Source organism: Chelonoidis abingdonii, chromosome 22, assembly GCF_003597395.2.
Source record: "Chelonoidis abingdonii isolate Lonesome George chromosome 22, CheloAbing_2.0, whole genome shotgun sequence".
In the NCBI taxonomy this organism is placed as follows: Eukaryota; Metazoa; Chordata; order Testudines; family Testudinidae; genus Chelonoidis; species Chelonoidis abingdonii.
This window is the reverse complement of record NC_133790.1, coordinates 24082828-24108652: the sequence shown is the minus strand read 5'-3', so window position 1 is coordinate 24108652 and position 25825 is coordinate 24082828. Positions and strand designations below refer to the sequence as shown.

Genomic DNA, 25825 nt, shown 5'->3' with positions numbered 1-25825 from the left:
TCTCCCAGCTGCCAGCTGCACTGCACGCAGCCAGGACGGGCTCCTTCGCGCCCTGGGCTGCGCTTGTTTGTTCTGGAGCAGAATGTAAATCGCGGTCCCTTGCGCCGGAGGCAGAGCAGATGGCGAAGGCTTCTCCCGACAAGCGCGGGGCCCCCCTGAGGCCAAGCCCTGAGGCCCCTGCGGGGAAGGAGGGGGGTCCGGGGCACGCCCCCCCCGTCGGGTCTGGGCTCTGGTGCTCCGGGCTCGCTGGCGAAGCCAGCCCCGGCCATTGTGGCAGCGCATCGCGCGCTCCTCCCCGGCCCCGCAGCCTTTTGTTATGAGGAGCCAGGCGGGGGGGGGGGCGATGACCAGCCCCGTTTCCACGTCACGGAGTGAGTGAGACAAAACAGGAGCCAAGCTCGGGCTCGCAGACACTGAGCTGCCTCCCCTCGCGCGTCGGCGCCCGCCTCCGAGCCGCCAGAGGCCGGAGAGCAGGCGGCCGGGCTGGGGCAGGGCCGGGCGCGCTCTCTCGGCCCGCCGGGCGCTGAGCCCCTGACCCTGGGCTCGGCACTTCAGCACGCGGAGCTCCGCGGCCGGCCGGCCGGCCCCGGGCATGGCCAGCGCGCAGCAGGGCGAGAAGCAGCTTTTCGAGAAGTTCTGGAGAGGCACCTTCAAAGCCGTGGCCACGCCGAGACCCGAGAGCGTCATCGTCGCCAGCATCACCTCCCGCAAGCCGCCGCCGAGGTGAGGCTCCGCTGCCCGGGGTCAGAGCGAGCTGAGCCAGCCCGTTGCGCTCGCTGGGGCTTGGCTGGAGTGGGGGAGCCAGCGTCCGGCAGGGTGTGTCTGTGGGGAGGGGGTAGGTTGGGGGTTATCTCCCTGGGAAACTTTCCCTAGACTCAGCCTTGGTACTAGGGTGACCAGACAGCAAGTGTGAAAAATCGGGGTGGGGGTGAGGGGTAATAGGAGCCTATATAAGAAAGACCCCAAAATCAGAACTGTCCCTATAAAATCAGGACATCTGGTCACCCTAGCTGGTACCAGCACGGAGTGGGGCGAGCAGCCGGGGGCATGTGAGTGCTTTGGTTTCCTAGCTCTGCTCCGGTCTCTGGGGCAGCCAGGGATGGAAACTCATCTAATATCTCCTCTTGCTGCTGCGATCCGGAGGGGGAGGGCAGGGGAGCGCTTTGTGCCAGGCTGAGGTCTGGGTCACTGTCCACCTGAGTGGAGTTGGCTAGTTGCCTCATGGGGAACCAGACTCACTGGGGTGGAGGTGGAAGGATCAGGTGCGCGCCGCTAGTCAGTTGTTGTGGCGGGGTTTCAATGAAAGGAAACGGGAGAAATAAGACCAAGGACCTGCCCTGGAGGAAGGAAGGTCGGTGGGGAGGGAAGACTGAGCAGGTGGGAGGACTTAGTACTTGCTTACAGGTGACAAGGTCAAAGTTGGATCATTTCAAAATTAACCCTGAGCAAAGTGATTCCTGTAATGAGCCCTGTCCTGCTATTTCATCCCAGCCCCAGCAAGTCCTTAGCTCTTCTAGAAGGGAAACAGCTCAGGTGAACTCCTACTCCAAGCTCCTAAAAGAGGCAGGGATCCCCAAAGAGCTAGTGTTTCCAGAGGAGACAGGGCGGGCTGAAGGCTGCAAGGACTGGTGAACTTTCAACCAGCAAGCTCTCTTTGGGGTCTGCGCATCCTTCATGGTCAGGCCCAGTACAGGCAAACAAGCACAACTGTTCACAGAAATGTGCGCAGAAGGCTTAAGCATCACAAATGTTCCTGCAAATCTGTATTCCCCTGAGTACTAGCCCAGAGCCTTCACCTTGGGCCTTTGGGAGTCATCCAATCTTTGTGTTTTAATAATACCCTGTGACTCCACTGACCAGTACCACCAGTAAATAGTCTGAAGCAGTGGTCCTGGTGAATGCTGGAATATATTTGCATCGCCCATTAGTTGGGGTAGGGGTGGGGGGACCTCCAAGTCTTGAAAATCCAGGTCTGGTTCCTGATAACTTGCAAACAGGAAACTAATTCCCAATGGCTTTCAATTTTTCCAGACAAATGTACCCCTTTCAGGCGGCTGTTTTGTCTCCCGTACCCCCAAGTTACACTTCGCTTAAAAATCAGATATAAAATGCAGAAATGTCACAGCACACTAGTAGTGAAAAATCACTGACTTTCTCATTTATACCATGTAACTATAAGAGAAATCAATTGGAATATATGTGTTGCACTTACATTTCAGTGCATAGTATATAGAGCAGTATAAACTAGTCATTGTCTGTATGAAATTTTAGTTTGTACTGACTTCGCTACTGCTTTTTTCTGTAGCCTGCTGTAAAACTAGGCAAATATCTAGATGAGTTGATGTATCCCCTGGAAGACCTCTGCATACCCCCAGGATATGTGTACCCCTGGTTGAGAACCACTGCTGTACACCACCCCCCTGCAAACCAATTCACTTAACTCTAATTCTGAGTTTATGCTAAAGTGTCCCTGTAAATTTTGTGATCAGTAACTTAGTGGTTTGTGGCAGGTTTTGTTTTCAGGATGACTAGTTAACAAGAATAGGCAGGTGCATAAATATCCTGGAAATACCCAAATCTGTGAAGCTGGCATTATCATGACCTGATACATCCTGGGGCTAAAGCTTAAAGGTGGCAGGTTGTGCTGCCTGCAATGATTCAGTATCTTATTCGCCTTTCATTCCTTAAAGAACATGAGATAATGACATCTGATTGTGGTATTTTATTTAGTAATTATGGAACACACTGGTCTACAGCTGTCTAACAGAGAGACCAATATTTTACTTGACGTCTGTGTCTTTCCCCTTTATTGTTGGGGAGGGTTGAAGTGTCTATGAAGGTTGAAACAGAGAGATGATGGCTGTTGATGCCTGTTCCAATCTCTTGTGCTTTTGAACTGATATATGTGTTTAAACAAATAATTGTGTAGGTGTCTATCTGTAATTCCTCAGAGGATTGCTCATAAAAAAAATCAATCACAATCAAAATGCAGGGACAGCAGGATAAAAGGACTGAATGAAATAATGTTAAGAGCCATGAAAAGTGAAAATGTTTCTTTGCTTTGAACTCGGAGTACAGTATAGTGTTTTAAGGTCAGGGTTTCTCATTTTCTTGGGTTACTGCCATTAATTTCATCCTTTGATGACTGAGGAAGACTGTGAGTTGCGTGCAATTCTTAACAGAAGAAAATGATTGGATTGTATATTATCCTGGAAACTTACAGCACAGAGCTTACTCCAGAGCCTCTCCCTTTATTGTTGTGCCAGCAGCTATGCCGTTTGTCCTATAAGAATTTTTAAAACCTTCAGTCGGATTTTCTTTTTTTAACCTCTTCCCACCTTTATATTCTAGAAGTCAAATCCTCATTTGATACAAATCATTACAATTCCATTGAAGTTAATAGGTCTGTGCTGGTTTATATCTGCTAGAGATTTGGCTTTAGATATTTTAAAAGGAGTTCCATAGCACTCCTATTTCAAATCTTTTTTAGCATGCTGAGAACCCCAGCTCTCTTTTTTGCCCCCTAGAACCCGATATCCATTCTGGAAAATAAGTGTGCTTTAGAGCCAGCTGTAGCAACATCTCTCTAGAGCCAGCACCCCTAGAATCTGTAGAAATCCTCTTAGAACCTCCAGAATTCCCACTGATCCAACCTGCATTGCTGTCATTCTAACTCTAGAATGATTGCCTGCTTAGCACCCCCATCACTGAACTTAACACCAAGTCAGTAAAAATGCAGGTGAAAATTTTTTTAACTCGTAAACTCTGGAGAGGACCTAGGAAGATTCCAATTTGGGTTTAGATCTGCTCCCCTTTCATTCACAGCAACTAACTGGCTCACTGTGAATAGGTGGACTTGGATGAAATGGGAGTCTAAATACAGACATTTTTGTGTAAGTGGTAATGCAGCATTATTGCAGCTGGGCTCCTATAAAAAGCTGTGTCTTATTGGTTGCATTCACAAAGAATCAGTTACTTTGTATCTTCCAAATAGAGCCCATGCAGGAGACAAGATGGGGCCTGATTCCCACTGCCCCAAGCCTTGTGTAATCCTGTACTTATACCACGTAGGGGCAAGTTGCTACCCAATCAGAACGGCAGGGTTTTTTCACAGGTGTAGATGCTGGCACAGGGCAGCAGAGAAGCTGACCCAGACTCCAGCCTTGTGTGCCAGCTACTGTCCTCTTTCCAGAGTTTTGCTGATGTGCTGAAAACCAACACCTGGGATTGGCCTTGCATGCCTGGCCATGCACGGTACTGGGCAGGTTAGAAGGGTACAGAGGGGCACCCAGCAGTCTGTGCCCAGAAGGAATTCTAGTGCCGTCAGCCAGTGTTCTCCTGCAGGTTCCTGGGCAGTGCACCCTGCCCCCCCGAAGGAGGAAAAGCATGGTCTCCATTTTTCACCTGCGGGTAGTGGGTGGGGGAGAGAGGTGGAACCATTGCCATTACCCTCCCCCACCTCCTTTCAGACAAGTAACCCTCAGAGAAGGGTGCAAGCAGAGTCTCCATAGGGATTTTGGGCAGCCCACATGCAAGATGGAACCCTCTCCACCTTAACCCTTCCCTTCCCCCATGGCACCCAGGCTACCAGGATCCATTAGGGTTTGAACAGTGCCAGTCAGTGTGGGAGCAGGGCTGCCAGCTGCACAGAGCAGTCACTGATTAGTTGCCATGGGGGTTGCACCCCTACTTGCTCTCCAGCACACCCGCAGGATAAACCCAAGCCCCTTGCATAGATGCTAACTACACAACAACGTTTACAGGCAGAAAAAAAATCTGTCAGTCTCGTAACATAGCAATAGATTTTCCGTGTATGGTTAGCTGATTTCTTGCAGCTCCTGTTGCCTCCAAGTGGTGTTTTTGGAGCTCAACACCTCTGGAAAATCAGGCCTGAATAGTCCAGAAAGGTTTATTTAAAGTGTTTTTATTCCTCAGTCAGATGCTTGTACAGTAGTGTAAGGAGGCCCTAGTGGTTTATTCCAGCTGAGAAAACAAGCATTCATATACCAATTTGCTTCCTAAATTTCAAAGACCCAGATTACAAGGTGATAGCTCTCAGTTAATTACAGACACACACTGGTAAAACACATCCAGTGGCTTTCTCTTCCTTGTGTTGTAGGTCCTGACCCTCTAGCTTCTCTGTCATTTGTAAGGGAAGAAGAAGTAGTAGTTTAAATGCATCGGGCAGAATTATGATCTCTAAAAAGTGAGTCATGGCTCTTCTATAGATAGAACATGAGAATGGCTTTCTACCCATTTGGTTCAACCAAGGATTGTGACTTCAAACCAAAATAGCGGTTAGTAATTCAAAGCAATGTTTGTGCTGCACATATTCAGAGGGGTTCTTCTGACAGCCTGTGGGCCATCACAAGTGCTGTATAATGAGTGGCTCTGAGCTTGGAAGAAACTGATGCAGTTTTGTGTCAGAACTGGTTTCTTATTTTCTTCTTAAACATGAATTTAACAGGGAAATTTTTGTTGCCATTTTCTTGATTTTGTGGGGCAGGTTCATGTTATCTCTAAGGACACTAACAGTGGGCACTTCTGGAACACTTTGCATCTGAAGATCTTAAAAGTTTAAGCATTGAATCCTTGAAGCTTATTATTAGCCCTTTTTTCCAGAAGGAGAAACTGAGGCAGACAGCTGAAATGCCTTGTCCAAGGTGTGTCAGCACATCAGTGATAGAGCTGGGATTAGAAACCAGGATTGACATTGCAGCACTTCTGAGTGGGATTATTACTTTTTTTTAATAATCAATTTACAAGGAACCTCAGTTTCCCTGTGAGGTGAAGTGACTTTCCCAAGGTCACACAGTTATTCAGTGGCAGAGACTGGAAAGCATGTGCAGTTTTTCTGACCCCCAGGCATGTGCTTCAGGCACTAGATGGTGCCTCCTCTCTGGTGTCAGAATCGTCAGAAATAATCAGAGCGCTTTGTTGAGGCACCATTTCAGGACAGGAAGGTAAATGCTTCCACTCAAGCTTTGCGCTTTGATATTCATGGCATCATGTACCATTTGAATTTTTTTAAACAAATAAGCATGCAAGTAGATCACTTGATTTTCTCTGACCCACCTCCCTGGCATGTTGTAGGATGGGTTGGGGGCGGGGGGCTGACCCACAAGTGCAGAGAACACAGTTACCAATTCAAGGGAATAATTAGTAAGTCTCTTCTGAAGTGTTGCCCTTTACTTTGCTTCCATAATGGGATATTACTATGCGCAGAAAACAGTCTCTTCTCTCACACACTAGATCAAAGCTAATGACGATCCCGTTTGGCTAAATACGGATCATGCTGGGGTCTAGAGAGAGAGATGCTGGGACAGGACTACTTCCTGATGCTAACACCATAGGGCAGAGGGCCTAGTCCTGCAAGATGTCAGGCACCCTCACTTCCCACCACAATCACTGGGGTTGAGGGCATTTGGTAACTCCTAGGATTTGGCCCTAAAACACTTGTATGTTATATCTTTGGCGCTAGATCTTCATCCAGTTGCAATCAGCAAAGCCGTTGAAGTCAAAGGAGCTATGCCAGTTTACAACAGCTGATACGACTCCTGATGCTGTGACATATCAAGTGTTGGATTTCAAAAGTCTGCAGCAATATTTCTCCTGGGGCAGATTCTGCTTACAGCCTCACCAGTGTGAATCCACTGGGCTCGATTCGCAGCTGTTCCTCTAGCTTTACAGGGAGGTGGCTCAATTGAAATCAGCAAAGTTCCTTTGGTAGAAAACAGGGTGATCACAGGAATGAGTCATCCAAAGGGCTTCAATAGTTGCTCTAGATTTACACCAGTGTAACCAAGCACAGAATTTGGCCCACAGTGTCTAATTGGTAAGACAAACTCCCCCAGAGAATAAAACAGTTCAAGCTAAGTGCAGTGACAATTTAATTCATGAGCAGGATGTCTTGCTGTCTAATATTAGGGCTGTTTGCACTTCACCAAATCTGCATTTCTCTCCGTCCTTCAGCTTCAGGAATGGGGGAGGGAAGGGGAAAGCTATTTCCATTCCCCTCTTGGTGGGGGGGAAAGCGCCTCCCCCCAAGTCAGGATGTTAGACGGTCTGCTGCTCTCTGAATTGCCTCCCCAGACTATCCTGCTTTTTGCCGCCTGTGATTTATATCTACATTAATGCAGACTTTCAACTGACAGTGTCAGAAGACCAGCTGCAGGAGCATGTTTTGTTACAGACAAGCGTGAAATTTACAATCTCTCTGATAGTGATCAATCAGATTAGGAAATTGAAAAAGACATTGCTTAGACTTCCAAATAAGAACAGCAAATCTAGTTTCCACAGAAAGCTTTCAGAGTATCTTCTGTCTTCATGCATGAGAGAAACCACAATTTCTACCCAAGCACCAGGCTATATTACTTGCACATAGGTACCAGAGCTGTGTCTAAACACTATGCTTTCTCTTGAATTTCACTGAAAGATCCTTGCTTTTTAAATATGTCACAATCGAAGATGAAATAAAACACAGAATTAAGATGTCATAGAAACAAAGCAAGCCCAAGTAACAGGAACAATACCAGCCTTCCAAAATGGTGATTAAGTAATTCATATTGATGAGGGACTATTCACAACAAATATTCAGATACTATGGACTAAATGTTTCCTGGCTGTTTGATTTGCCAAAGCTTTATTTCTAGTTTGACGGCTATGTGGAGAAATGGAGGATGTGATCATTTTCAGGCTTTTTTAAAAGTTAGCAAATGCAAGTGTTCTTTCATTTTACAAGACAATAAACACTCCAGTGGGAGGGAGGGAACCATCTGTGCTTAGGTGTAGAAGGCTTTTAACGTAACAAGAAAAGTGGTCTGATAAACTCCACTTTTGGCTCTTTGCACACAAGCCAATTCTGCTGCTAACCCGATGGAACAGGGTCTCTGAACTGGCTCTCCGTTAGCAGCATTCTTGCTGAGAGGGTTCAATATCTCCATGCAAAGTCAGAATTGTGCTCCTCTTGTCTTCCCACAGCATATGTTGCAGAAGAGCAATACCATGCACAGGAAATGTGATACTCCCTGTGATCTGTCTGTCCCCACGGAAACGCCCTGCCACAGGTGTTAGGTTCGTATTGTTCCCAGTAACAAATTTCAGTTACTCCGTCCAGCAAAGCTACCCTCTGCTTCTCTAGCTGGGGCTCTGGTTCTGTTCCTGCAGGTGTGGCATTTTGCCCCTCACAAAACCAAATCTTGCCCTCACTCGTATCCATCAGGGGATGGCTTTGTGGTTAAGGTGCTGGACTAGACTCAGGCCCAGACTCTGTGTAACCATGGGCAGGGTCGCTTAATCTGTCTGTGCCTCAGTTCCCCAGCTGTCAAGTGTAGAAACGTACCTTTCCCTCCCCCATTTGTCTTGTTTGTTTAGATGGTAAACTCGTCAGGGCCGGGACAGTCTCTCACTGTGTCAGTACAACCCATAGCGTCAGGGTGCCTCAGTCTCAGCTGGGGGCTCTAGGTGCTACCGGGATATAAATAGTGAAGTTACACTTGTGAGTTCTGTGAAGTCAGTAGGTTCCATGGGTATCAATGAGGGCACCATTTGTTTGACACTTTCTCTTTAGAAGGCAGGTGAGAGCTACTCACAAGGGAAAGAAGATCACAGGTCTCTGGCTGCAGAATGGTATTCTCAGAAGTATTTTACACTGATTCTTTTTTTTTTTTTTTTAATGTGAGCAAAACATCCTATTTCTAGGGTCTCTGTGCTGTGAGCCCTGAGAATTCATCTCTCTAGTGATCCAAGAGATCATAAATCTAAAACGTTTGCCAGCGTTAAGCAGGCTTCCTCTATGAACTCTGTCTGTCCTATGAACAGCATCCCCAGTGCTCTACAGCAAGAATGGAGTAGAAGGATCATGGTTACATTACTGTCACTCTGGGATGCGAACAGGGTTATCTAGGGTTTCATGCGCTTCCTAACTTATTCATTAGATCTATACGTATCAGCTGTATGCGTCTGCTCTCCATCCTAGAAGGAAAGTTGCTCTAAGGTTTCAGATATTTCCTCTTAGAAACATCTCTGCAGGCAGATCTCTGTTCTCGGGTGTTTTTTTCCCAAATGTTTTGTCTGTGATTTGATGAAGTGCAGTGGATTATCTTTTTTTCCTCAGCATATTCCTGGCCAACTGAAGGGAGCATCTTTAGCCTTATCTAGGAGAGAGGGGCAGAAACGGAGCCAGCAGCAGAAAGGAGCCTAGCTAACCAAATTAAAAAATTAAGTTGACCTGTCTGGATTTCTGTTTAGTCACACACTTGACAGCTGCTCAGCTGTCCATTTTACAGAATTTAACCCTGTAATTGGTTTCTTAGGTTTTCCAGTGGTAGATACAATTGCATCCTCTATAGCATAGTGCTAATCAGAAACTCTTGTCTGACTTATGAATTAATTGGGAGAAATCCCGTTCTCCCAGCCGGTGTCACTCCCCTGTGCACCAATGGGATGGAGCGAAAAGGGTGGCCTATAACGTGGCTGCTCTGTGCAGTTCCTGCATCTTGCACAGCTAGAGAAACCTGAGAATGCCTTGAACATAAACCAGCTGTGACAGCTACATAAACTAGCCCCCAATCCACATGGTGTAGGAGTGCCCCGATTAGCCGCTCCGACCACTAGCTGAAACGGAATCTGCTCTTTCAACTTAGCCAGAACAATCTGCGGTGCTGACTGGGCTTCAGTGAGAAGTTTGTGAGGAATCGGAGCTAGCCTGCCAGTGAGGCCACTGGCCTGGAATACGGGACTATGTCTACACAGCCTCCCAGCCCAGGCCCATAGACTTGGGCTGCGTAGAAAACTCCTTGAAACGGCAGTTTAGGCTCTGCGCGCACCCCAACCCGAGTTGCCTCTTCACAGCGCTGTCTGTGCAGCTATTTCTAGAGCGCTAGCATGAGCCCCCAGTCTGCCGGCCCACGTGGGGAGGCTCGTGGTTGTGGGCTGTGTAACTGGACTCTGGGAGATCTGGGTTCAAGTGCCTGCTTTGTCATTCCAGCTGATGCTGAATCAGGCCAACCTTTGTGAGTCAGGGCCTTGACCCTGGGCAACCCACCATCCAGGCTGTAAGCGGTATGTCTTTCTCTAGTGTTGAATTAAACCACATTTCAAAACCTTGACAGTTGCCCTAAAACAGAATTGTCCTTCCCCAGACAGCGCTAGTCCCAACCCACCCCCTCTCAGTAACCAGCCCCTCTGCCTCCGCTCTGGCAGCAAGGAAGGCATGTGGTAGCGGAGCCCCTATGTGGGCCGTAAAGGTGGTATAATGCTAAGGGGTGTAATGGTTTGAGCCTTGGCCTGCTAAACCCAGGGTTGTGAGTTCAATTCTTGAGAGGGCCATTTAAGGATCTGGGGCAAAAATCTGCCTAGGGATTGGTCCTGCTTTGAGCAAGGGGTTAGACTAGATACCTCCTGAGGTCCCTCCCTTCCAACCCTGATATTCTATAATTCTATGATATTCTACCATGCTTAGCTTAGCTGTACCCAAAGATCAAGCCCTTTGGGGTCTGAAATCCACTCAAGCTATAGGGGATTGGGAGCACGTTCTCTAGTAAAAACCCCTGCGTCATCCTGTGTCATGAAGCATAAGTCCCAATTCTGGGTGCCTGCATGAAATCTCCAAGCGTCATCCTGTGTCATAAAGCATAAGTCCAAAATCTGGGTTCCTGCATGAAATCTCCAAGCTTAATTACCAGCTTAGATCTGATAGCGCTGCCGCCAGCCAGAAATTCCAGTGTCTGACTCTGGTCTCCCCAAAACCTTCCCTGGGGAACCCCAAGACTCAGATGCCCTGAGTCTCACACCAAAGGGAAATAACCCNGGTCTCCCCAAAACCTTCCCTGGGGGACCCCCAAGTCTCAGATGCCCTGAGTCTCACAACAAAGTGAAATAACCCACTTTCCTTCCCCCTCTTTACCTCCTCCCAGATCTTCCCACCCTGGGTACTCTAGGAGATTACCCTGCTTCAATTCCTTGAAACACACACACCGAGAGATCAAGTGTCTCTCCCTCCTTACCCAGAGGCTATACAAATTCAAGCTTAGTAACTCTAACACAAAGAGATGTCCCCCTCCCTTCGTTCATTAACCTTAACCAGAGGAAAAAAATCAACGGGTCTTAAAAAAGCTTTATATAAAGAAAGACATAAAAATGGTCTCTGTATCAAGGTGACAATATATAGGGTTACTGGATTAAAAGAAAAAAAAATAATTAACAGCCTTATCCAAAAAGAAATACAATTTAAAACATTCCAGCAAACTACACACACGTAAATACAAAAACAATATAAAAACCTATATTGTCTTGTACCTGTACTTACAACTGGGAAACAGAAGATTAGAAAGCCTGAAGATGGAAAGATCACTCTCAGAGCCGAGAGAGCAACAGAGACGAGACAAAGACACACACCCCAAAATTCCCTCCCTGAGCTTTGAAAAATCCGGTTTCCTGATTGGTCCTCTGGTCAGGTGTTTTGTTCCCTTTGTTAACCCTTTACAGGTAAAAGAAACATTAACCCTTAGCTATTTCTTTATGACATCCTGGAACAAAAGAAGAAATTAACCCCCTCTCCCATCTCACTTCCCCCTCACCGCCACCTGAGCTTCTGGTACTGCTGTGGGATGAGTTTAGAGACCTCCCTGGAGTTCAAGCTGGAATGGCTTGACCATTGGTGAGGGTCACTTGCACTCAATTGTGAAGTGGGCTGGAGCCCCTCTGGGATGCAGGGAGAAGTGCTTTCTTAAGAAAATGGATTATAGATCAGCTTGTTGCGTTAAAGAACAAATAAGAAGACAATCAGGAAAAGGGACTTTTCCAATTAACCTTTCCTGAAACGTGTCTGAGCCGTGCGGTGCTGAGACCTGCATGAAAAGGGAGCAAACAGCTCCAAAGTAGGTCTGCACTGGAAATCTTAGTGCATGCCTACGCCGCAATCCAAGGTGTGACTCCAGCCCCGGTAGATGTGCCTGTTTTGATCTTGCTAGCTCGAATAATAGCAACAGTGAAGTCGTGGCAGCATGGACTGACTGACCTTGGCTATGTACAGAGCTGCTAGCTGTGCTGCTCTGGCTTCACTGCTGTTGGTATCTGTGCTAGCTACATCAAAGCTAGCCAGGGTATGCGAGCATGTGCTGCAATCACACCTCTGACTGCAGTGTAGACATGTCCTAAGAGCCCACCAACCTCAGGTGGGTCTGGGGTTTACTGGCCTTTGTGGTCCACTTACTCTTATTGTTAAAAATGCAGGGAAACCTGCCACCTCATTCAGCTGCCCCAGATCCCCCCTCCTGATGGAAAGGGAACTGTGTCCCGCATGTGAGGTTAAGAGGAGGGTAAGGAGGATAAGCTGAGATGGAAAAACTCATCCCTTGAACTGCAATCCCCCACTGGGATATCCTGGGCTCAGAAATGGCCTTGAGCTTTTCTCTTTTCCTTGGGCCCCCCACAGGAGAATGCAAACCCAGGCATTGAGCTGGGGGAGAGACACGTTCTCCATGGGAAAACAAAGACAGGCTACCTCAGCTCTATTCTTGATGCACAGCCTAGACTGCCTAGTGGCTAGGGAAAGCATGGGATGTAGGGAATGCCCATCCTGTGGAACTATCTACAGGAGAGGGATGAAAACTTGAGAGTTTTCCCGAGATCATCTCATTGCTAATGATGAGGGTGGTACCCAACATATGCACCCTTATGGAGCAAGATAGGGATGCCACTCACAGCTCATGCTCTCTGAGGCTGTACCAGTGGCTCAGAGCAAGCTGCTCGGTGGTCCAGTGACATTGCACCAACTGGGATGTCCCCTGCCCCCAAGCAGTGTACTCAGAAGGGGAGGGGCAGGGAACTCTTGCACCCAGGGGAGATTTCCTGAGCGTGGAGGGAGATTCCCAACCTGGACATGCAGAAGGTTCTTCGTGTGATCTAGGGGAGGGAAGATAGCTGACCTCCCCTGTCCATGCAGGAATGGGGAGATCTGTACATGTGCGGGTCCCCTCCACATGCAGATCTCAGGGGAACATTTCCCCACCCAGGTTGGGTTTTGTGTTTAAATTGAATCACTCTAGGAGGTGGAAAATGGGTTTGGATGGCAGGAAATGAAGATTCCTGAACTGAGACCTGTGACATGGTCCAAGCCATCTGCAGACCATTAACCTCCAGGTTGATGACTCATCCCTTGGAACAAAGCAGGAGGAAAGTGCCTCCTGGCAAAAACCCTGGGACCAGTGAGTTCCATAGTTTCGTATTTTTTAGGCCAGAAGGGACCATTCTATCATCTAGCCTAACCTCCTGTGTAATGCAACTGTTCGAGATTCCAGTTGTTTCTCTTAGCAGTGTCACTGAGCTGGCAGTGGTGGTTCCCGCTGCCTCAGAAACATAACCCCTTCTGCCCCACTGTTCTGGACGGGCAACAATTATTTAGATTTTAGGTCTTATTCACCTTGCGCAAAAAATAAAAGGCAGCCACATGTGAAAAGGCTAATCTCCCAAAGACTTATGGTGACACGAGGAAAACTGAGCAGTAGAAGTACTAAAGTAGTGAGCAGGAACCTCTCCTTCCTTAGCGCTCTGTTTCTCTGCAAAGCAACTCCTGCCCCAGCAGCGTGGCATGCCACGTAGCTCGGGTCTCTGATTCCATGGACAATCTGCAGAGTTTACCCATGAAAAGATGTCTTTTCTCCTTTTGTAATGAGGCTCAGGGTCGAGTGGAACCTCTGCCTGTTCACACAACAGCAGCCAGGAAATTCCTGCGGGACACATGGTCAAATCAGGCCTGTTGTTTCACCGATGTAGCTGAGTGGGTTAGCCCAGGTGTTGCTGTGAGCAGAAGTTGGGTTGCCCGGGTGTGTCTGATGGCCTGGTTTGCTTGCTGGTGGAAAGACGAACACTTGACTCCAAGCCCAGGCTGAGTAGGAGGAACTGGCTGTGAGATACGTCTTTCACTTATAAACTGAGCTGATTTGATCTGGAATCAGCCAGGCATGATAAACACAGGACTCCATCAAAGCCAGTTTTGACAGAGTTAGTGCAACAGTAAGATCTGCTCCCCGGTGCTGCAATTAGGGGCCGCACAGTGCCTGTGGGTGCACAGCTGCATCTCCCATTTAAGTAAATGGCAGTGTTTGCATATAGCTGACTTCAACAAGACAGGACTTCGTTTGACTCTTCTAATTCTGCTTCAGCTGCGCTAATTCTACAGTCCTGGCACAGTGAGGGCCCAGTCTCAGCAGGAGTTCCGAGGTGTTATGGCAATACAGAAAAACGATAATCCAGGAGAGCCAACATTTGCCCCATGGCAAACTCTGCAGCTTGGATGATCAATGAGCAGCAGGCTGGAGCTGTCCAAAACTGGGTGTTCTCCTCTTTGCTGCATCCTACCTAATGAGATGCTAAAAGAACTTCTCAACATCCCTTCCTTTTCAGGTATGCTGCAGCCTGCCAAACAGCAGCCATCAGTAAATAGACAGTGCTTATTGCAGCCACATAAATTACACAGTGCCTGCCCTCGAGCACTAATTTAGTTGCACTTAGCAATGTCGAGTTAATTTCATGTATAAAAAGTTAAGCTTTTTTTTCTCTCTTTGCGCTGAGATGGAAAAAAAAAGTTTATTTAATGTTTGGAAATAAATTTTGCAATTACAGCTGGATTATTCATGTGTCGCGCTCTTCTGCTTGTAATTGTGTTTTGGTTTTGTTTTTTAAATGAACAATGGCAAATGGAGAACCCTCTTGGGCGTCCCTGGATAATGGAATTGCATTACTGTCATTGCTTGCCTTTAAAACGGCAACAGGTGTGAAAGTTCCTATTTTCTGCACCAGTTCCGACCCACCTATTGGCTGCTAAGGCTGAGATGGGTTCACCCCCTGCTTCCCCATCCCTAGTTTTGTCATGTCGAGCGATTTATTTTATTTATTTAAGCAAGGCTTGTCTGGCTTTGCTTCTCTTGTTGATAGGTGATCTAATATCCATGAAATGGTAAATGGCCCAATGAATTAATTAGTTATTAACCTGCCTGCATGAAAGCAGTTTCTTCGCAGGCAGGGATATTGAGAAAAGATTTAGTAAATGGTTTTTATCGATCCAGGAGGGCCCTTTTATTACTGCTCTTCATGCATGATGGGTAAATCAAGCGCCACCTACAGGTAACCTGGGGCTTTGCTACCTGCGGTACTTTCTGCCCCACTTCTCTGCTGGGTGGTCGTGCTCACCTAATGTTGTGTTCCAACAGGATTTGTGTCAGTAGTGAGAGATTGCACTGGGAAAAAGCAAAGCAGGGATGAGGTGACTCACATTTTTGTTGATCTCCACCCTGGTAAAGGGACGCCCCCATTTTCCCTTGAATCAGAAGCATCTTTCTGGAGAAGACAGGGTGGCACCTGGAGCTTTTTATGTGTGCCCAGGTGAAACTCCCCTGGAAAAAGGGCCTGGGCAAGGCCGATGCAGCACTTAGACCCTGAAATTACAGTTTCAGGGGCTCATAGGCCTTGTGCTGGTCTTCTAAACTCCCGAAGATTTAAAGGCATTGGATTCAATGCCAGGAGCCTGTCGTTCCTTGGCATCTGGATTAACTTTTTCATCCCTCCTGCTTCCCTGTAGAATCTGACAATAGAGATGGGGAAGGCTGGCAATTAGGACATCATCTGGTCATTGCCATTCCAGGGTTGCCCCTTGAGTGGAGCTGAGAAAGGAATTCATCACCAGCTAACAGCCTGGGTGAATTTCACTGCTATTAATGCCCTTTGCTCTAACCGCAAGGCCACATTCCCTGTCACTGGTTTGTCCCAGGATGCACCTGCCATGTGTGATAATCAGGACCCTGAAACCTGCTTCCCCGGAATCCATGAAAACCCCCTGTCTGCTTTCAAAGGCTGTGGCAGGGCAGGATTCCATATACCAAAAGCTGATCCTCTTGACTGATCATTTCCCAGCCCCATTGACCATCTCCTGTGCAGTAGCTGGCTAGAATAACACTGGGATTCTGGTGCTTCTCTCAGATAGCACCATGGGCTACCTGCTAAGGGTGGAGACTTGATCTGTTATTACAGTTACTACAGTTCGACCTTTCCTTCCCCTATCAGATTGACAAGCAGCGAGGAGCCTAGCCAAGGGTTTTATGCTTTGCTTCCAGTTTTATGAATTAAAGATCCTTTAAAAAAAAGAAGTGAGAGATGGAATAGGAGGAGAAACGCAACTTCCATTTACCTCTTCTTCTTACAATACTTTACCTCTAACACACACAAAAAGGTAAACATCTTACATAAAGTGTGAACCAGGCTGAAATCAATGCCCTTCCTTTCAAATAGGGGTTCCCTAGGCCTAAAGAACTTTTTTTTGCATCGCGGCCAAAGAGTCCTTTTGTCTTTTTCAGCCTGCCTGCAGATCCATGTGTTTGTAAATTTAATGACCTCTTCACACTGCTTTTCTCTTTCAACTCTGCTCTGTTTTCAGAGTCTATTGGTCCCGTTATTAGTCAGTTGTGTTTGGTAGTGAAGTTGACAGCTCCTGCAATTTTTATCATGAGTCTTGTGGTACCCTGCAATCTCTTAAAGCCCCAGCTCCTGGAGTCCAGTGATTGCAAGATAATCTTGGCTTTACAAGTGTTCAAGCAAAAAGCTTCTAGTCTTCATGGTTGCAGAGAAAAGCTTGAAAATTCAAAGCCAGCGCATCCTGAATCCAGACACCAGGAGGGAAAAGAAATTAACATAAAATATATTTTAATAGTCTCATGATTTTTGGAGGGGCCCTAACTCTTGATTTTTTGAACATGTGGAGATGGCAATGTGTTGGTAGTGCCTAGAAGCCCCAACCAAGATCAGGGTTCCCTTGTGCCAATGCTGTACAAATATAGTAAGACTGCACTATAAATAGGCAGAGAGAGGACTACCTGCCATTGGCTCCCATTGGCGCTCCCGCTTCTTGTTTGGCACCATTTGTCACATGACATGTTACATCTCCAATGGATTTACTCACAGGATGATCTGGGCTTTTACATGATAAGCTTCTCAGGACTTGATCCACAGTTCTTATGTCTTGCATCGGGAGAGTGCTGCTATATGAATTAATGATCAGTTCGCAATTATTGGTGTGACAGGTGCCCAGTACCTGCTGAGATACATTTTGGGATCATTTCATTAGCAATGACACTAGTTGTTTATATTTGGTATGTTCAATATGCCCCAGTTCTCAACCTGGGCATTGGGAATTGATTTCAGGAGGGCACGCTCACCCTCTTTCAGGGGATCTTCCCCCATCTCGCCACAAAGAAACTTTTCTGTTGTAACATAGGGTCCTCAAAAGGCTGAAACAGCTGTGGTGGAGGGCACATTTAATGGGCTAGTTACTGCATATTAAATAAGCATCAGGGTCATTGGAAGACAGGTTGGCAGTTGCATGTGCTGTACTGAGGGACAGGAACTCCTGAGCTCTAACATGGTCTCCTTCCACAGGATGGGGCAAGTTAGATGGGGCCAGATCCAGCAGCAGTTACATACACACGGGAATATGATAGGGAAATGGAGGCAGAAAATTTAAAGGCCTAAATCCTACTATCTGTAAAATGGGGACAGAACCTATTTAATGGCATCAACACCCAAACAGAAGACTTAATTTTTAGGGGAATGAGGTGTTACTAGATCAAATGATATCACACCAGTATTTACTGCATCTGAACTAGTACCGACACTAATATAGCAGCTAAATTGAGGATAAAGTTGGCTAGGGGGACTCAGAATTCCTACTCTGTTATTTCACATGGTACCATCAGCATCACATGCAGTGCTGCCAACTCAAAGCGTTGAAAAATCAAGTCATTCCCCATGAAAATCATGAGATTGGCTTAAAATCATGATTTTTTTCTTTAAATTGGGGTCTTTTCATTGCCTCCTGGTTTCTGAGCACTCGGGTCACATGTTGAAGCTTTATTCTGCAGCCATGGGGAGGCTACAAATTTGAAGTTGAAATTCTCATGCAATCATTGGCTCCAGGGGCTGGGCCTTCAGGACCAACACCAGATAACGTGAGTTGGCAGCTCTGTGCTCACTTAAGATCTGTACTCCTGCTCTTGTTGATTTCAGTGGGAGCAGGATTGAGGTCTTCTAGCCATCACTACTGCACAACAAATAATGCAGCCATTCAGTGCTAAACCCCAGCAAATGCATTGATAACAATCAGTTGCTGTATAGTTACTATCCAAGGAGAGTCTGATTCAGGGCAGCTCTGTTGGATGGACAGAAGATGCAGGGCCCAGAGCAGCAGGAGAGTAGGGGCAGCAAAATGGTCTAACTGCGGGTGTGCAGCTGAGCACAAGTGAGCAGGAGAGCCTGTTTCCCAGCTCCCCCAAAGCAGCGTCCTGGCCTTATGAAAGGTACATGAAATCCTTAGCTAAGACTGTTGAGAAAGTCCGGCTAGTAAATCTACTGCTAATAGATTTTTAAATAAAAGGCAGTTAAGGTCTGTGCAGTTTGCAGCCTGGATTTCTGCAAATGGGAAGAAGGAAAGAACAGAGAAGGGGAAAAAGACAGAAAAGTGGGAGGTGGCCAGTGCCACTTAGGAGACAGTGAGATAAATGCATCTCTGATAGAACTCCACTGACTTCTTTGGCGTTGCCCCAGAGATAAACTTGGCCCATTAAGATTGTCCTTATGAGAGGCTTAGTGTATTTATCAGCTTTGATAGCAGTGGAAGAGGTGAGGACATGACTTATAAAGCCTGTCTTCTTTAGTCCATTCCACTAGCTGCACAAGAGCAGACCGGAAGCTTCCCCAGGTGAAATGGAAGTGAACTGATGGCGAGGTGCATCCCTTCCATTTGCGACCAAACAGCTTCGCAGCATTGTCTTCCCCAGCCCTGGCCTTCCAAAACATAGGAAATGTGTCTGAGTTGGGAGCCCAGGCTGAGCCAATGTATCAGCCACAGATTCAAAGGGGAGAGATGCCAGGAAGGGCAGAATATAAAACAGTTCCAGCTCCAGAAAATCTCACTTATAGCAGTGATTCTCAAACTTGGGTTACTGCTTGGAGGTAGCGTGGGCCGAGGGACATGCTGGATGCCCTTCCCGCAGCCCCATTGACCTGAAGCAGCGAACCACAGCCAGTGGGAACCACGATCGGCCGAACCTGAGGACATAGCAGGTAAACAAACCAGCCCAGCCTGCCAGGGACTTTCCCCGAACAAGGGGCAGAACAAGTTTGAGAACCACTGACCTACAGGGGCTTGGCCAGCTTCTCTGCCCTGCACCTTGTGGAGTCATTTGCACTTTGTCCAATTCTATATGTAGAATCCCAGTGCTTGCTGTTGGGCTGTCATTTACACTAGTGCAAAGCCAAGGGACTGTGATAGGGCGTCAGGTCCACTGTTCTGTCCCTTGGCTCCTCTTCCTCTTTATCCCACTTCTTTAGCATCACCCAAGAGTCTTCTCCAGAGGAGACTGTAACTCAGGCCACCCCACGGCCCTGGTGGAGACGGAGTGAAAAGCCTGTGATTGTGTAATAAGGCTACATGAAAAGGGCTCACCAGAGTCCTCTCCCAAAGCAGGGCCTTGTCTGCCAAGCCTGCTCTGCACCGTAGGAGCCAGAGCCAGAATAAATAATCTGACGTGAATGAACGTGATGTGGCACTCAGCGTGAGATGTGCCGGTGGGAGAGTGTAAGGAGCAGTGCTTGTGCTGGAACAAAATCACGTAAACACACCTGTTTCTTCTTCGAGTGCTTGCTCATATCCATTCTAGTAGGTGTATGCACCGCGCGTGCACGTTCATCGGAGAACTTTTACCCTAGCAACTGCAGTGGGCCGGCAGGCCGCCCCCTAGAGTGGCGCCGCCATGGCGGGGATATACTGACCCCCGCCGGCCTCGCCGCTCCCTGAGTTCCTTCTTACCTGCCGGTGCCGTGTACGGTCGTTTGGAACTGTGGAGCGCGGCATAGCTGACCTCCACTGTCCCTACTTCCTCCTCGTTATCGTGTTATAAGTTACAGTTATTTCTGGTTAATTTAAGTATATAATATAGTTCGTAGTTATAGTTATAGGTTGTTGTGTATATATATGTTAGTTAGCGGCGTTTGAGGCGTTCGGTGAGCTACTTAGCCATCTCCTGGCGCCGGGGCGGATGCACCTGTCGTTGGTTCATCCGGGGATTCAAAGCGTGCTCGGTTGTAAAAAGGCGCGATGCCAACCAGTGATCCCACGACGCCTGCTTAAAGTGCCTTGGGGGAGGATGCACACATCTCACGGAGGAAGTGCTGCATCTGCAAAGCCTTCCGGCCGCGAAACTAAGAAGGAGCGATGACAACGCCTCCCGGACGCTCCATTATGGACGTGGTGGCACTTCACCCGCGCGTCGGCACCGAGCTGCGGCTCCGGGCACCGGATCCCGACGCCGGCACCTGCAAGGCACAACGGCACGCCCTATCCTCCGCGAAGGCACCGGCGTCCTGGAAAATGAGGTCCCTCCTCCGTCTCTACCCCCGGCTAAGCAGCCCCGGAAGGAGCACCGATGCCGACGCCGGCCGCGCAGGGGGCTTCGTTGACTCCGAGGCCGGGCAGGTCCGTCGAGTCCCGATCCCTCTTAAGCTCCCGCCAAATCTGGGGGTTGAGCTCGTAGTCCCCGTTACCGCCCAAGACATTCTCGTCGGCAAGGGACCTTATCGTCTTAACGGAGACCTGGGCTGCCCCAAACCCCGGCACAGCCGGTGCGGGTTGTACTTTCTAAGGGGCAAGCGATGCCGATAGAGCACCACAACCCGGATTCTCCGTCCGGCACCGATCTGCTCCGGCAACGATCCAGGGTCACAGCACCGATCCCACGGTCCCGAGGGAGGTCTGCTTCGAGGCGCCGCTCGCTATAAAGTCCCGGCACCGCTGTCACCACTGCGGCACCGCACGGTCGTATCGACTCGGCAGCGCGCGATCATCTTCACGTACGGTCCAGGCACACGTCTGCGGCCCGTGCCGGGCGTCCAGCCATCGATACCGCGCAACCGTGACTCGAGGAGCCCGGTCTCGGCACCCGAAGGTCCAGATTCCCGGTCCCGACTCTCCACACGGCACCGCGCTGGGAAAAAAAACAGGTCCCGGTCCAGATCATCGGCACCGGCATGGCTCACGGCACCGCTCCCCGGCACCGAGGAGGCAGTCGCCGCGTCGGAGGGCGCTGACCTTCGCACTACTCGCGTTCCGCCCCCCCGTGGCCCTCTCGGTCAGGGTTCAGTCTCTTCGAGGACTGGATAGCGTCTACTGGAGCGTGAAGTGAAAGGTCGCCGCCCTCTTCCCTGCAGGGTCAACCAGGAACGTGGTCCGCAGCAGTTGGGGCTTCTGGACGGCCCACCTGGGCATGACCATACAAAGCGTCGGGCTAACGGTGTCTCCAGCAAATTTCGCACGTCCGGCCTCGGTCCGGTTTCAGAGCGCAAGGGGCTCCAGAGGCTACGGTTTCTCGCCACCACCATCCCTGCAGAGGAACGGTCCCCTACCAGCCTGAGACTGAACCCGCAGGTGCCAGAACAGTGTCCACTCTGAGGCCGCCACCTGACCCACTTTCTGCCAGGTGTCTCCTCGTCATCCTCGGCGGAATGAAAGCCGGATGAAGCAGTGGTGGGGACGACGACCACCACGTCCCCCCCCACTAGACCAGGGCTCACCAGACAAAAGACTCTCCTCAGACGCGTTGCCGCAAAACATGAGCATCCGAAGCTGAGGAGGTCCCTCCCCCGAGGTTGCCAGACTCCGGTGTATGTCCGTCACGATACCCTCGGCAGATGCCGCGCGCCCTTGCGTCTCCCTGCCCTTCATATAAAACCATACAAGCGAACGCCACCGACCATATGGCAGTCCCCCCGCCTCACATTCCCCCGCTGCTTCGGGTTGGTGGAGCGCAAGTATATGGTTCCCTCGAAGGGGATATTTGAGTATCTATACGTCCATAACCGCGCCCATGTTTCCCTCGTCGTTCAATCTGTGAACGAGAGGGGAACGACATGGACAAGAAAGCTCACGGCCCCGAAATTCGGGAGGCGCGGCGTATGGACCTCGCTTCGGCAAAGCCGTAAGGTCTTATTCCGCCAGAAGCGTTGTAGCTGCGGGTTTCAACCAACAAGCCCTGCGTCAGCCGCCGCTAACGCATATAATACCTGGGAAGGCGGCTGTTAATTTAGGAGCTTCTCCACAAGACGCTCGGCAAGAGTTCACCGCCTCCTCATAGCTGGACGAAGGCACGAAGGGTCGCGCGCACTGCACTGCAGTCGTCTTTGGGCGCAGCTGACTCGGCCGCTATAGGACTATCGCCTCTGGAGTCACTATGCGCCGCATCTTCCTGGCTACAGGTCTCTCATGGTCTCCCTCCGGACTCCAGAGCACAATCCAGGACCTTCCGTCGAGGGCCAGGGCCTATATTTCCTGAAAGACAGACCCGCGCCTGCAAAAGTCTTAAGGACAACAGGGTCATTATGCGTGTTGTCCCTCCGGATGCACACGCCTGTAACGCTCAGCGTCGTCCGCTCAAAGCAGCCGCAACAACAGTGACAGGTCTCAATCCCGCAGCCCAGACAAAATGCCTCCTGGCAAAGTCCTGCCTAACAGAAGCGGCGAGACAGGCGTCGACACTCTGGCAACCACGGGGGCCAAACCTCAAGGGCTCCCCCCAAACATCCTCCGGTCCGAAGCCGTCCTTTTGAAGGTGCGCCCGGGGGCGCCACTACCAGTTTTTTCCATGGATCCATCCCCTCCCTTTTTCACAAACCGTCTCTTTCGTTCGTTCCTCCCGTTTGGGTCCTCTGCATGCTTCGCGGCTTGGGTACCTACCTGCAGTTTGCTTCGTGCCCGCCCTCGCCTCACCACCTCCTTCCTCGTCCCTCTTCAGGGACCCCTCTTCACCAAGCAAATCCCCTCCTACATAGAGGGCAGAACGCTCCTCGACAAGGGAGCCCGTGGAGAGGGTGCCGGAGGAAGGACGAGACGGAGAAAGGGTTCTACTTCCTGTTACTTTCTGATCCCCAAAGCCAAGGAGGTCTCCGTCCCATCTCGATCTTCCGCGGACTCAACAGATACCCTACTCAAGTTGAAGTTCCACATGGTTTCCTTGGGGACCATTATCCCTTCCCTGGATCCCTAGAGACTGGTACGCCGCCCTCGGACATGCAGGACGCCTATTTCCATATCTCCATCTTTCCCGCCCCATCGCAGATTCCTCCGCTTCGTTGTCGCGGCAGGCACTATCAATTCACGGGTCCTTCGTTCGGACTCCTCCACGGCCCCCGAGAGTGTTCACCAAGTGCATGGCCGTAGTCGTCGCCTTTCTCCATCGCAGTTGGGTACACGTGTTCCCCTACCTCGACGACTGGCTTATTCCGGGGCCTTCGCAGGGATCGAGTCCCCCAGGAACACGTCCAAGTGGGTCAGCCACCCTTTTCTCCCACCTCGGGCTTGCTACTCAAATGTGGAGAAGGTCCACTCTATCCCCTACTCAGAGGATAAGAGTTCATCGGAGCCGTTTCTGGACTCTACTATAGCCCGGGCGGTCCTTCCTCCAGCGCAAGTTCCAGAACGCTATAGCCATCATCCGCGCTTGCAGTCGGCACTCTGACCTCCCTGCGCACTTGCCTGACGCTGTTGGGGCACATGGCAGCCTGCACTTTCGTCACGGCGGCAACGCCCGACTCCGCTCCGACCCCCTACCAATCCTGGCTTCATCCCTCAGCTTTTCGTGTTCGGGCCAGGCGCACGTTGGACACGGTGGGTCACCGATTCACAAGGCGTCTCCTCCTCCCTCCGATGGTGTCGCTAGATCCAGTCCGTCGTATGTTGCGGGGCTTCCACATTTCATCAGCAGCCCAGCCCTCGCTGTCCCTGACGATATGGAAAGGCGCGTCAGATTTGGATGATGGGGCTCACCTAGGACCTCCGACGGACCCAGGGCGCTGGTCTCCTCCCGAGCTTGCCCTGCATATCAAACACATCCGGGAGTTTGTGAGAGCGGTCCGACTCTGGGGCTTGTCTCGCGTTTCGTCGTCAGATCCAGGCCCGCTCTGTGTCTCCGGTCTTTATCACTGTATCGACAACTACGACAGCAGTTTGACTACTACTGTGAACAAGGCAGCGGAACGAAATCTCACTCTTCTCTTCCAGGAAGCAACGAAATAAGCTGTGGGAATTTTACATAGCCCACTCGGTTCAACCTGATTGCTTCCTACTTTGCCCGGGGCTCGAAAATACCCTGGCGGACCATCTCGCATTCAGCCGGGTCCTTCTTCAGCTCCCACGAATGGTCCCTTTCGCCCGGACGTCGCCCTTGCTCTCGTCCGGCAGTGGGGCATCCCCTGCGTGGACCTCTTGCAAACGCGCCAGAAACAGGAGTGTCCGATGTTTCTGCTCTTTCCAGGGGCCGCGAGCCGGGCTCGATAGCGGATGCGCCTTTCTAATTCCCTGGACAACGCACCTCTCATATGCGTTCTCCCCGTTTCCATTAGTCCACAAGGTCGAGTTGCTGAAGGCGCGCACAGGGACAGGCCCGCTGTATTTTGATCGCTCCGCATGGGCCCGCCAGCATTGGTACTCTCTGTTTGCTGGACCTGTCGGTAGTCGACCTGGTTCCCCTGCCTCTTCACCTGGACCTGATCACACAGGACCACGGCCGCCTTTGTCACCGGACCTCCAGTAGCTGACTCTCCGGCGTGGCTCCTGAATGGCAACTCGGTTCCGAATTACATTGCCTTCCCAGTGAGGCAGGTCCTTCCTGGAAGTAAAACCATCTACAAGGGCGACATACGTAGCCGAATTGGAAGTGGTTAACGTGCTGGTGCGTGAAAAAGCGCTTCCCATCCCACGAGGTTCCATACGGTCATTCTAGATTACCTTTGGTCGCTCAGGAGCAAGGCCTGGCACTGTCCTCTCTACGCGTTCACCTAGCGGCCATCTCCACTTTTCACCCAGGGAGTGAAGACAGCTCGGTCTTCTCACACCCAATGGTGTCCAGATTCCTCAAAGGACTGGAGCACCTTTACCCACAAGTCCGCCCCCAGCCCCCTGGGATCTCAACCTGGTGCTACCTGTCTAATGTCTCCCCGTTTGACCGCGGCTACGTGTTCCCTCCTCTACTTGTCCTGGAAGACGGCATCTGTGCGATCCACTTCCCACTCCTCAGAGCTGCGCGCCCTCGTCGATCCCCCGTATACGGTGTCCCAAAAAGGGCAACTGAGGCCCACACCCCGCATTTCTTCCCAAGGTCGTCTCGGCCTTTCATGTCAACCAGGACATATTCCACCTGTCTTCTTCCCAAAACACACTTGTCTCGCAAGGACAGCAGTTACACTCCTTAGACGTGTGCAGAGCGCTCGCCTTTTACATAACTCAAACCTTCCGTAAGTCCGCCCAACTCTTGTTGCCGTCGCGGAACGAGTTAGAGGGTTAAGTTTCCTCTCAAGAATTTCTCATGGTGCTTTCCTGTATACAGACTGTACGACCTAGCCCATCTTCCTCCGGCAGAGTAACGGCGCACCTACAGCATGGGCTTCATCGACAGCGTTCCTCGCACGAGTGCCTATCAGGAAGATCTGCAGGGCGAAGCGACCTGGTCCTCAGTGCACACCTTTGCTACCCATTATGCCCTGGTCCAGCAGTCCAGGGATGATGCGGCCTTCCGGCTCTGCGCTGTGTTGCGCACAGTGACCTCTAACTCCGACCCCACGCCTAGGTAAGGCTTGGGAATCACCTACTGGAATGGATATGAGCAACGCACTCGAAGAAGAAAACACGGTTACTCACCTTTGTAACCGTTGTTCTTCGAAGATGTTTGCTCATATCATTCACACCCGCCCTCCTGTCCCCACTGTCCGAGTAGCCGGCAAGAAGGGA

At 50.0% G+C, this 25825-nt stretch overlaps 1 protein-coding gene across 1 annotated transcript in view; it reads left to right on the top strand.

The window, feature by feature from the left end:
- Nucleotides 1-585: 585 nt before the first annotated feature.
- SRRM4 (serine/arginine repetitive matrix 4) overlaps nt 586-25825 on the top strand; it is a 146226-nt gene continuing 120986 nt past the window's right edge. The window contains exon 1 of the mRNA XM_075059959.1: nt 586-723. Within this exon, the coding sequence (XP_074916060.1) occupies nt 593-723 (131 nt within the window). The 5' untranslated portion in view covers nt 586-592. The remainder of the gene's footprint in view (nt 724-25825) is intronic.